Genomic DNA, 13,132 nt, shown 5'->3' with positions numbered 1-13,132 from the left:
CACCCAGGTGGTGTGGGACGGAGAGAGAGGCGACAGCATGGCCGGCTTGTCCTTAGACCAGGGGTCTCAAACTCAAATGACCCCGAGGGCCGCATGAGGACTAGTGCATTGGCCCGAGGGCCGCATCACTGACACGCCCCCTTGCTGCCCCTGGCCCCACCCCCAATCCACCCCTTCCATGAGGCCCCGCCCCTGCCCTGTCTCTTCTCCACCTCCTCCCCTAAGCGTGCGGCTCCCCGCTCCTCCCCCCTCCCTCCTGGAAAGTGCTAAGCGCCACCAACAGCTGTTTGGTGGCTTGGCGGCGGGGCACTTAGGCGGCGGGTCCCGGAACAGAAGGGGCCCCCCACCGCCGAAGACCGGGCTGCGCTTCGGCGGCGGCGGGTCCCTCTTTTCCCCACCCCAGCCGGTCCCGCTTCCCTCCCCCGCCCCGGCCGGTCCCGCTTCCCTCCCCCACCCCCCGGCCCGGCCCTGGCGGGTCTCGCTTCCCTTCCCCACCCCCGGCCCGCCCCGGCGGGTCTCGCTTCCCTTCCCCACCCCCGGCCCGGCCCGGCGGGTCTCGCTTCCCTTCCCTTCCCCCCCCTCCCCCCCGGCCCGGCCCCGGCAGATCTCGCTTCCCTTCCCCACCCCCGGCCCGCCCCGGCGGGTCTCGCTTCCCTCCCCCACCCCCCGGCCCGGCCCCGGTGGGTCTCGCTTCCCTTCCCCACCCCCGGCCCGGCCCGGCGGGTCTCGCTTCCCTTCCCTTCCCCCCCCCCCCCGGCCCGGCCCGGCCCCGGCAGATCTCGCTTCCCTCCCCCCCCCCCCCACGGCCCGGCCCGGCCCAGCGGTCTCGCTTCCCTCCCCCCCCCCACGGCCCGGCCCCGGCGGCTCCCGCTTCCCCCGCCCCTTACCCGAGCGCGTCTCTGGCGAGGCCTGAGCTTCATCCCGCTCAGAGCCGCGTGGTGAGGGGGCGGGGCTGTGAGCTCCACGCCGAGCGCAGCGCTCAGCCCAGAGCTCCCAGCCCCGCCCCCTCCCCACGCGGCTCGGATCGGGGCGGGGCTCAGGCGCTCGGACGGAGACGCGCTCGGGTAAGAGGGGGAGGGGAGGGGGGGAGGGAAAGGCTCCAGGAGAGGGGCGGAGGCGGGAGCCTCCGCTTTTCTCTTGGGGGCCCCTGCGGAGCCCGGGGCCCGGGGCAAATTGCCCCCTTTGCCCCCCCCTCTGGGCGGCCCTGGGGAGCTCCGCGGGCCGCAGGGAAGAGCTCCGCGGGCCGCATGCGGCCCACGGGCCGCATGTTTGAGACCCCTGCCTTAGACTGTACTGGGGGACGAGCTATGGTCGGCAACTCCCTGCCATGATGCAGGGAAGCCAGTACCGGGAGTCTCAGCAGGTCTGAGGCCGCCTCGAATGCCTCCGGTGTCGAGGGGGGACGCATGTCTCCACTAAGGCCCGGGGATGATGGTCGCTCCAGACTCGACCGCCCTCTCTCCGGTGCAGGAGTTGATGGAGCAGCCGGGGGCTGTAGCCCAGCCTGTCTACTTGTACCAGCGGACGGCGTCGGCCTGTGGAGGTCCTGGCGGGTCGATCGCTCCCTCACTGACCTCTTCTTTTTAGCGGGCACTGGGAAGGGCAAGCGGTGCCGCACTGAGGCCGACTTTTTATGACCCGACTCCCTCCGGTGCCGGGTTTTAAAAGGTAATAATTGGAGATATACCAATCTCCTAGAACTAGAAGGGACCTTGAAAGGTCATCAAGTCCAGCCCCCTGCCTTCACTAGCAGGACCAATTTTTGCCCCAGATCCCTAAGTGGCCCCCTCAAGGATTGAACTCACAACCCTGGGTTTAGCAGGCCAATGCTCAAACCACCGAGCTATCCCTCTCCCCTTAGAAGATTTGGGCTGGGCCCTAAGTCCTGATGCCGGTGCGCTCCGCACTAACGACATGCTGGGCACTGCATCAGCCGACTCCGGGTCTGAAGGTGGCCGCAAGGCAGCCTCCATCAGAAGAACTCTGTCTTTGAGAGTGCTGGGACGGAAGCCCCTGCAAATAGTGCACCAGTCCCTTTGGTGGCTCTCCCCGAGGCACTGCAGACAAGCAGAGTGCAGGTCACTCTTTGGAATGAACTTTCCGCAGTCCTTGCAGAGTTTAAACCTGGGAGACCCGGGCATGCCCCGGCGGGGCGACAAGTAGGTGGTGGGGGGGAACCCCCAACAGCAAAGAACTATGTACAACTAATCTAGATAAACTAACTAACTATATACACGAGGTTTATGGACACTGCTAAACTTGCTATCAGCAAGCAAGTTCCAGCAAGCAATCATCGGCGGTAAGAAGGAACTGAGGGGGGTGGAGGGTCGGCGGGCCCCTTTATAGGGTGCCGTAGTGGCGCCACTCCAGGGGGCACCAGGGGCACCAGGGCCGACCCTACGGGCGCCGCTAGGGAAAAATCTTCCGGCTGGCGTGCACGCAGCGCGCGCCCACCTACTTTGAATGGACATGAACAACCACTCGAAGAAGAAGAAATGGTTACTTGCTGTGCATAACTGTTTTTCAAGATGTTTTGCATATGTCCATTATACACCCCACTCTCCTGCCCCAACACAGTGGAATGCATCATATAAGATTCCAGTACAAAGGAACTGAAAGAGGGTGTGGAGGGGTGGCTCTGCTCATTTTACCCTCAGCTTGGCGTACGCAAGTCACCAGGGCACAGGTGTTGCTACCCCTCTGGATACTGCTAGGGAAAAACGCAAGCATTGGTGCCCCACGTGCTCACACACCTAGGGGCATGGACATACGCAACATATTTCAAAGAACAACAATCTTATGTTAAAATAAATTACAAAAAGTGAGTAATTGTTTCTTATTTATACAGTGTGGCCCAGCTCCAGCAGAAGTGATTGTGACATACCCAATAGCCTGGTGGACAGTCAGGGTGCTATCATAGGAGGTGAAGACCTGGGTACAAGTCCCTGCTCCAAGAGCAGCAATTTAAAAATAGGTCTCCCTCATCCCTGGTGATGGCGCTACGTGCTGGGCCCATGGCTGTAATGGGATGGGGTTGCAAAGGGTGTGTGTCTGGCTCTGATTTTTTCCAGGAACAGATGGCTAGCCTGGCTTCAGCACCTAACTCCGTGAGAGGGGTCACAGCTGAGCATCCTGAGCTGAGATGCATGCTTCCTTCTAGCCCATCAGTGATGACGCCTGGTCATGTGCCACCTGAGGCACATTGTGCATATGCTAAGAAGGTACATTTTTAAGTACCTTTGGGGATCTGGCCCTAACCCCAGCCCCTTACCTCTGCATTTCACTACTGGCTAGTTTAAGACATCTTACCACATCCCATGCTGGCTTCTGTGGATCCTTCCCAGGCAGCTAACTCTCTCCATGCATTGTTTGGGGAGCATGCCCCCCAGCTCAGGATTCTACTACCCACCAGCTCACCTAGGGCCTTTTGTGGAGCTAGGAGAGTGCAGGTTATGAGCGCAGTCTCAGGTACACTAAGAACTTTCAGACACCTGCTATACATGGTTCCAACTCAGATGCTGAAGGAAAAGAATCATAGAATTTCTAAACATGACATCTATACACAGTTGCCATTTTACCTACCAGAAAAGCAGGAGGGAGGCAATGGTAATAGACACTGATGAGGCATCATAGACCAAACTCTTCTGTGCAGCCCACCCACAACCTTCAAAAAAACATTTTTTTTTTTAAATAGCCTTGTGATAATCAGGGCCCAGACAGCCCAAAAGGAGAACGGGGGTTGAACCTCAAAGAATAAGCAGTAGAATTAACTGATTGTTCACTATGTTTTGCACTAAACTAGCACATCAAGGTTTTATACGCAAGCTTGTAATGTTCTGAACTTTAATGTCATTATGACGAATATATACAGACTGTGGTTATAAATTTGTGTATCTGTAAAACTATGCTCATAATTTGTGCTGCATTCAGCTCCATCTCAGTGGGGCCCTGGTTAGACTGACAGGGAAGGGATGCGTCCCCACCCCGCTAACACTAGCTCTAAGTACTTACCATTGTACAACTCAGAAAAAGGCAATGGATGGGCTGTTACAGTGAATGGAAAGACATTGAGCTATCCCAGCTAGAAATTCCTCAAGCTGCATAACTATGAGTCAGCATAGCCTGAGAGGAAAGGGGGGGATAGGAGGAGGGCATTTGACCTGATGAATATCCAGAAACTGTCTGTCGAACGCTGGGTCTTCTCTGTGGCATGGGATATGTTGGGACAATGTTCAGAGGAAATAGGTAACCTGTATTAGAAAAGGGAGTTTAATCTAATTTGCAAATGTAAACCCTGAGGTTGCATCTGCTTATTTTCCGTCTAACTTCTGTTTGCTTCCCTTGCTATTTCATCTTTGAATCTGATTTTTCTGTCAAGTAACCTTTTTTTTCTTTTTACCCAAGCAGGTCTCTGTGCTGCAATCGGTGTGAAATGTAGGTGCCAAACTGAGCTGACAACTGGGAGGAGCATGGCAGGGGGTGGTTTCACGCCTTTTGGGGTGAAAAGTCAGAGTGGTTAGTGGTTAAAAACTCTAGGACAGATTTGGGGAGACTCAGGCGTGGAAGGGCTACTGGTAGCCAGGATGAGACTCTGTTTGTGGGAAGGCTATGGCTCTGAGGGGTCTGAACCACAGCTGAACAGCATCCAGACACCTCAGGTTAGACAGAACCCTTTACTGGTCTAGGTAGTCCCCAAAATGTCACATGCACCTAAGAGACTATGCACATACCCAAGTCTGAAAAAGCACTGGTTGGAAATCTTTGAAGTCTGAATGTTTGAAAACTGCATGGTCACATACCGTAAAATATTTTTCAGTTTAGGAGTTTTAACTTCCATATTAACATACACTGCAGCGGCATTTGTTCAGAGTGCACATTTTTAATCCTATTTAAAGGCTACTGGCTGGTGCATCTTAAATTAGCTAGTAAAAACTTTGCTAAGAAAGCTTGTATAGTGAACATTCTTCTCCCATTACTACTAGGATTAAAAGCCTAGGAAATAAATTGTCAACTACATTATGAAAACTTAGCACAGGTATTTTTAAAAAGGCACGCAATACAAAAGTTAAGTTCCCATAGCACCATTAACTAACAAACCCATTTCATATGTGTATTTTCTATCCTTCCACATAGTTAATATAAATCAAGACATATGATATGACAAAGTTACAGTACACTGAATCTTTCATACTGCACTTCCTGATTACAAGTTGTATTATGCTTAGTGATTTTCTAATGCATCTTTTCACTTTTAAAAAAAATAGATACCACTAAACTATTACCCAAAGAAAGCATACTGTAATGAATTGAGATACCTGTTCATAAGTAAATGAAGTATCTTCACCCTCTGAGCCAATCACTATTTAGTTATCCTTTTATGCTCATAAAAATTGCTCCCGTGAGCAGATAGAAGATGGCAACTTATCTGGCAGAGTGACTCTTAAGATGTGGCAGCCAGTTTCTTTTCCCAAAAGGAGATGCTAAAGGAACTAACTTCTTTAAATGGGAAATTCTGCAGAAACCAGCCACAGACTATACTCAGCACATGGCAATAACTTCAAATAGACTAGTACCTTCCTAAGCAGCTGGTCTCTCACTTTGAGACAGCAACAGCACAATCTAATTTAGGCTGAAATTGGTAGCTTACCTCACCTGCATTGTTTTTGTTTTAATAAAACCTCTGAGTTTTTCCAAACCAAGCCCCCTATTCCCTAAAAAGCCTTACCCTATATACTGATACACACGTTAAGAGTTGTGATCTTCCCTAGATCAATCACTTCTGGCTTTTAAAAAAATTGTTGGTTATTTGTCTCTGACTGAAACAGTCATTTTAAAGACTTAGGCTTTAATCCTGCTCCCACTGCTATTAAAGGCTCATGATCAAGACTTTGGACTCAAATCAGATTTCCTAGATGAGGTAGAATGTACTTTTATTACAAACTCTCTTGGAGTGGTGTCCTCTTCCCCTGCCCCCTTTTGAAGAACTGGAAGATCTAGGTCTTTATTTCTGTTTGCTTAAGACATATGACTATTTTGAATCCAAATTATTAATTTTTCATGTCAAGTTCTCATGCTGAATGTTAACGAAACATTACAAACTCTCAAAGTCTAGTTTTTAAAATAACCATCCATATGCACACACCTAAAAAAAACGTTAAAAAGTTGGTTTATTTGAAACTGAAATCAAAGGCCAAGCAGATAAAATGTTTAACATTGTCCCTGGACAGCGTATAATAAAGAAAACGTAAAACTAAATTGTTTTCTCCACCACCCTGGCAAGAATCAACTCTTAATATCACTTCTTAGTTCTCTCCCAATAAGAAACATTATTTGTAATATATAAACAGTACCTTAAACCACTCATCTTAAGTTGTCTTGTAGATCTCTAGTGTCAAATCCCTAGTGTAATTCCATTGACATGAATGGTATTACACCCGAGATGAATCTTGCCCATAGTACGTTCATTTTCCAAGTCGAGAACTGTAAGTATTTTTTTAAATCCCCCTAAACTCTCCAGACCGGTTCACAAACTAAACTCAGCCAAATCACAAGTCAGATTAGGATCCTGTAATATCTTTTAGGACACATCATGAAATTTTTCTTATTGGCTTTAGGGTCCTGTTGATCTATCCTCCCCCCCCCCCCCTCTCAAAAATATAACAATCCCTTACAGGATTTTCGTTCAGTGTTTGCATTACATGACTAGGTTCAATTTTATTGTGGATTTTCTTTTTGTATTTTACAATTTAAACAACACTTCACCGTTTTTTCAAAAACAGGAAAATACCACGCTTTTAATCCAAAATACAGATATTTTAAAGTTTGTAGAAGCTCAAATAAGGCAGCAGCAAGCTTTTCCTTTGATAGTTATGGTTACAGTAAGTCATGCCCTGTTATACAACTGCTTGAAATGTTCAATGTAAAGTCACATTTACATGCAATTTAAAAAACACAAAACTCTGGTATGAGATGAAAAATTGTTGACTAGGAAAAGACTGACTTTTTTATTATCTAGATTAATCACACTAAGCACATTATTCTTCTTGCCTTTGTTTGAAGTCATCAGTACAAGTTCAATGGTAGGACAGACCACTTGTAATATTTGCTTTGAATGGCCTGTGACTGGCCTTGTTTGGCAAAGTAATTTTAGTGATTTTTGGAAGGTGCCAAACTGACAATCTGATTAAAACCAATGCCCCCCATTTATCCAAATAGTAGGTATAGCAGTGGACTGGTAATGCAAGTGGCCACAAATCACATCCCTAATTCACTTTAAAGGTAGGTTAATCACCAAGCCCACTCAATTCTTTTGACTCTCACTTACCAAGGATGGCAGTTCTGGAGGTTTTGGGTTTTTTTTGGTGATGTAGACGTTTGTTCACTAGAAACTACTTTGAGACCAATTAATTTCATAGAAACCATTAACTATTTGTCAGATGGCAAGAATGTGTACGCATCACATATGGGAGTCCCATTTGAATCAATGACAGACAAAAGGTGCCATATTACCATTCCATCCACTAGCTTTAGCTGCTTTCTGACTGTTTATGAAAGGAGAGTGGTTTAAGCTGCATTTCTCATTGGTTATTAGAAGGGGCAATGTGTTCACTCAATACCCTAACCAACACACATTAGAGTTGGCATAGACACATTCCCATTGACATCAGTGATGCTTGGACTGAGCTCTCAACAAGTAAGAAAGGATATGTGAATAAAAGTCACATTATGGCAAGATGCATCAAAGTAATTTGATACTTCTCTAAAACTACTTCACTGTTTGTAATAAGTGGTCAACAGGCTTTGAAATTGTACAAATTTAGCAACTGGAGAGTGTCCCATATCTACAAAGTGACAGTAAACAATCCCTTTAAATTAGAGTTAATTTTTAATGGGATAAAAATTACAGCCAGTGTAAATCACCTAATTCCAGAGCTTAAGAGGAACCCGCCTCTCCCAAAAATATATAGATGATATTTAGCTACTGTGCATCACTGGAACTGTAATTCTTCTTTTGAGGAAAAAATTGCTGCATCCATTTTATTATTGCTAAAATAAACCTAGCTTTTTTGGGAGGGTTTCGAGGAGGAAGTTAAATACCACAATCGTTTTCTTTAGAGGATAAAAGACAAAAAATAAAATTAGGAGTTTAAAGAAATTTAAACCAATACTTTTAATTCGATCTGTTTTCTCATTTAGTTTGTCTTGATATTTTAACCAACATTATGCCCTCCCCCCCCTTTTTTTTTTTTTGAGGGAGAGGTTGACATTGTTGACAAAAAATAAATTTTAAATCAGGAAAGACAATACATGTGGTATAAAAGCCTAATGGAGAGGGGCAGGCAGGAAAAAAAACCTACTCCACAAAAGAAAAGAAAAATAAAGCTAAAACAAATTCCGGAGCTGAAAATTTGAAGGATCTACCTTCCTCGGTTCTACAATCACTGCTGCTTTTTTCAACAGTCAAATCTGAATGAGGCTTTGTGTACTGCTGTAATCCTGCAAAGCTCAGTTTGTAAGTTAAAAGAAATTAAACCAAAGTAATAAATTGCTAAACTGAGAATTATGCAATTATGATTCTTTTTAAAACTATAAAGCATTTTTACAGATCCTGCGGTTTACATTTTAAACTCAAACTGTGCTTTACATTTTTAAGTTCAGACATACTGAAACCCAGAAGCACAGAGGGCTGGCGATTTTTTATCGCTTTTAGGCACACATGTCGTTTTTTTCCAAAAAATGATGCAACATCCATTTTCCACACGCACAGCATTGAGGACAGTAATTCCATCTCCTTTTTTGTAGGATATGGCCTCTTGTGAAAGTAATCTGCCAGAAACTGCTTTCGAGCTTCATATGAACTGTGTTCATACTGTTTAGGATCTAATGCTAGAATATGGAGATCCTCACTTGAAGGAGGTCCTTTCATTTCAGTCCTGCTTTCAATCTTTTGTCGCTTGACAGGCACTACCCCTAGATTCACGTCTTTATCTGGAGCTAGAGCTGTGCCAGTATTTAAGGACTGAAGCTGCTGTTCTTTATTCCTTTGGTCCTCTGCAACAGAGCACAGATCAGATTGTTTTCTTTTAGCAGATTGAGAGACAGAATCGTGCTTTTCACCATTCACAAATGATAGCTCTTTCTGCTCATTGCGCTCAAGCGGCACTTTCATACTTGAGTTGCTGTCTTTGGGAGCACTTCTGCAGCGGAGCAAATGCACAGCAATAGCAGTCAGAGTCATATTTCCAGTGTACACCCCACAGCAATGGATGCACTTGAAAGCAGGGGACTTTAAAATTGTGTGTACGGTTGGCATGATATGATGCCTCTCTTTCAAATGCATTTCATAGGCTTCTTTGCTAATGAAAGTACCAAAACAAAAGGGGCATGTAAATACTTTTTTGCTGCACATATTGTTCACTTCAGCTGTCTGAGGCTTCACTTTGATGTACACAGGTACAAGGGTCCTCGAGTTTACCCCTGCAAGTACTGCCAAGTGTACTTCCTTTTCACCAAGTTCTTCTTTTGGTAACATTGTACTAAAGTCAAAATGTGGAAATATAAGGTCACCATCAGCATCATTATCTAGTTGAAATCCTCTGTTGCTGTAGTCTTCATGTAACTTCTTCTTTCCATTATGCACAGTCTTATTGTGTTCCACAAGGCTTTTTAGATCACGGAAAGTATATGTACAGAACAAACAAGCTAAACCATGCATCAGTAAATGTTTTATAAGTTCTTCCTCACATAGGAAACATTTACAAGAGAAACACCGGACAGTCTTCTCTTTCATCCACCTCAAAAAGGGTGCACATACTGCAAGCTTGTCAGGTTCAAGGGTTTCCTCTGTTTTTACTGCATTGTGCTTATGAGCCACTTCCATGTGGACCTGATAGACATTTGATGGGAACAGCTCATTGCAAACAGGGCACGTCTTCCATTGCTTAGCCTGTTTGAGGGCTTGGCTTGTTTCAGGAGCAGGTGGAGAAGCCTGTGCAGACATATTGTGGGAAGAAGTCACAACAACAGGAGGAGAAGGTGCACTAGCTGGAGAGCGAGATATCTGAGTTACTGTGCCAGACGGCATTAGCTGAATGGGCATCTGCGGTGGTGTAACAGTTGCTACTCCGCCACCAGGTGGCACAGGCAAAGTAACTGAAACTGGTGCAAGGGTATATGTAGGTATCCCATTAACCTGCTTACCAGTTGGAATTAACTGTCTAAGTATAGGTCCTGCAGTCAGGAAAGTGGTATTTTGAGAAACTCCAGGTCTGATGGGCTGATTTGCAGGGAGAACCCCTGAGGAAACAGACTGATTAAGTTGGAGAATCCCAGGTCTGACAGGCTGTCTTACAGGAAGAACCTCTGATGCAACAGGCTGATTAAGCTGGAGAACCCCTGAGGTAACAGCCTGGGGCACAGGAAGAACCCCAGGACCAATGGGTTGATTCATATTCCCAACAGGTCGATTTATAGGGAGAACCCCAGGTGCAATAGGCCTAGTTAGTGGGAGAACTCCAGGCCCAACATGACTATTTACAGGACCAACAGGCTGAGCTATTGGGAGAGCCCCAGGTGCAACCAGACTATTTATAGTCCCAATAGGCTGATTAACAGGAAGAAGACCAGGCCTGACAGGTTGACTAAGTGGAAGAACCCCAGGAGCAACAGGTCTATTTATGGTCCCAACAGGTTGAGTAAGGGGGAGAACCCCAGGCCTGACAGGCTGATTAAGAGGGACCCTATGGGAAACAAAGACAGGTTGTGGAACTGGCGGTTGAAGATTAACATTCTGACCTACAGGGAGTGGACTGGATACAAGAGTAACATGTGGTGGAGTAATAACTGGAGCAGGAGATGTATGTGTAAGGCTACCAGAGGCATTTGAAACAGTGTTTTGAACTGCTTTCCCCTGTACCATGGTTTGCTTTTGATTATTCTGAGGAAATGCAAGTTGAATGCAAGTTGGAGTAGTAACTGAGCTTGATGGAGCAGTGGTGGGCATTAAAGATGGAGCAGCTATAGTTGTGGGAGGCTTGGGAGCAATATGCATTTGCTTCACAAGTCCTGGTTTCTTAATATGTTCTGAAATCACAGATCTAAGTTTATTCTCCAGATCTCTATGCATGTCAGATGTTAAGACATGATACATTAAAGAATCTTGGCTGTTTGCAGAAGCATTACATTTCTTACAGTAGTGCTCAATAAAATTCTCTTCAATTTCATCTGGTCTCTGGCCAAAATATGTGCTTATTAAATTTTGAAAATGGTTCATCAGCACATGTTTCTTCATATTGTAGTACAGCGTGTCTGTAAAGTGACATTTTAGACATGTGAAGTTTATAATGTCACTCCTGAATTGTTTCATGCCACCTAAAATGCTCACTGTGTAGTTCTGTATTTTCCTATTAGAAGAGTGAAACATCCGGATGTGTTTTCCCACTATTTTTGAATCAGAAGCAAATGCACATTTTGGGCAAGGAACCACCAGCTCTTGGTCCATTTCATCTTCATGGTAACGGTGCAAATGATTCTTGAATGAAGTAAGAAATTTTGAGGAGAACTTGCATAGGCTACAGCAGTACGGCTTTGTTCTGTATCTCTGCAAAATAAATAAAAAAAGTTCAAACAACACCTTGTCAAAAATACACCAGGATTCTATAAACTGCCAGTTGATATCATGTGCCAAAGAAAATGCCTCCAAAAGATGTATACCCCCAAGAAACAAGTTCAGACATCTTTACAAAGACATACATAAAGATGACATGCATGCGAAAACAAAGTATTTGGATTTGAGCCCTTTTTTGCTTCTTTATAATGTATAAAGAAGGCCTGAATGGATCTTTTTCCTCACTCTGGTTAAAAAAAAATTAGAAACTCCAGTTCCTTAAGGACTCTAGGCCACCAAAGAGACTGGAACAATTAAGACAACACAATACACAGGAAATGAAACCTGGGAAAATTGAGAGGGAAGGGATTTTTCATTCAGATGGTTTAAAGCTTTACTTGTATGAACTAATGCACCCCACACAGACACTAGGAGAAAAAACAAAGATTCCAACACCCTGTCCTTCAACGGATGGGTGAGAAAAAGCTCTCAAACCACTTTTCAGAACCCCTAATCCAACCAAGTCTTTCAGCAAAACTAGTAAAAACCAGACACTTGATATTCCTAAGAGTAAAAACAAGCCAAGAAAATGTTAAGGGGGGGGGGGGGGAGAAAGAGAAGAGATTGCTAAACCTTTCAGACCTCCTTTAAACATAAGGAAAGAGCAATAAAAATATACAAACCCATTTGTTTTCCTTTGCAGTTCAGTTTTAGAATACCACTTGTATTACACAGCCCATCTCCTCAAACCAATATTTAATTCATAAAGCATTTTTACTCTAAATATTTTTAAATACTTTCTTTAAAAATGCACATTTAAACTGACTATATGATTCTTCTCTAATTTGACTCTAACTAAAAATAAAATTCAAAACTCATTCCCTCTCCAACAAGAATCATTGCATTTGTTTTCTCCATCAATTGCACTTCAGCTGAAAATTGTTAGTTTTCACTCTGAATTCTCACTGATCGGTTAAGTTACTCTTCATTCCCACATGCAGTAAATCGTGTTATAGTCTCCGAAAGACTATAAGGGCCACTTCAGTCACAAATTTCCATTTTTCTAGGTTTTGATACTGGGACTCATGTGAATTATCCTATAGTTCCTAAGAAATAAGCCTTCATTTCTCCAAGAACTACAGAGCTTCCAGGCAGAGTCAATGTCATAAGTTTGCATTCATAAAGCATCCTAAGGTAACTTCCCAGCTCTGGGAAGGGACCTCGAAACACAACCTTTACAACAAGACTAATAGGATGGACAGGCAGTCTTGGACTCACATGGGGATCATCAGCATCACCTCTTGGAAGAAAAGAGGATTTTTCTGTAATATTTTTCTGAATGATATGACTGTGGCAGTGACTGACATAAGTTGAGACTGTAGCCAGTGGGTGCAGAAAGGTTAAAATACTACTTGGGCAAATCAGGAGACATGAAGTGTTCTGGGCACATAACTGTCTTGGGTGGTATGAATGGGTCATTAAAGGACTGACTGAAACTGACCCATATCGATGGAGGAGCTAGAAAGG

The 13,132-nt window shown here is 45.1% G+C and overlaps 1 protein-coding gene across 4 annotated transcripts in view; it reads right to left on the bottom strand.

Moving 5' to 3' along the window:
- Positions 1 to 5,020: 5,020 nt before the first annotated feature.
- The window catches only part of ADNP2 (ADNP homeobox 2), a 34,185-nt gene continuing 26,073 nt past the window's right edge, over positions 5,021 to 13,132 (bottom strand). For 2 of the 4 annotated variants that reach the window (XM_045003673.1, XM_045003674.1), the window contains exon 4: positions 5,021 to 11,599. In XM_045003673.1, coding sequence (XP_044859608.1) covers positions 8,600 to 11,599 — 3,000 coding nt within the window. In that variant the 3' untranslated portion in view covers positions 5,021 to 8,599. The remainder of the gene's footprint in view (positions 11,600 to 13,132) is intronic. The other 2 variants (XM_045003672.1, XM_045003670.1) reach the window with 1 other exon arrangement.

Source organism: Mauremys mutica, chromosome 2, assembly GCF_020497125.1.
Source record: "Mauremys mutica isolate MM-2020 ecotype Southern chromosome 2, ASM2049712v1, whole genome shotgun sequence".
Taxonomy (NCBI): Eukaryota; Metazoa; Chordata; order Testudines; family Geoemydidae; genus Mauremys; species Mauremys mutica.
The sequence above is the reverse complement of the archived record's forward strand: the minus strand, read 5'-3'. Positions and strand labels throughout refer to the sequence as shown.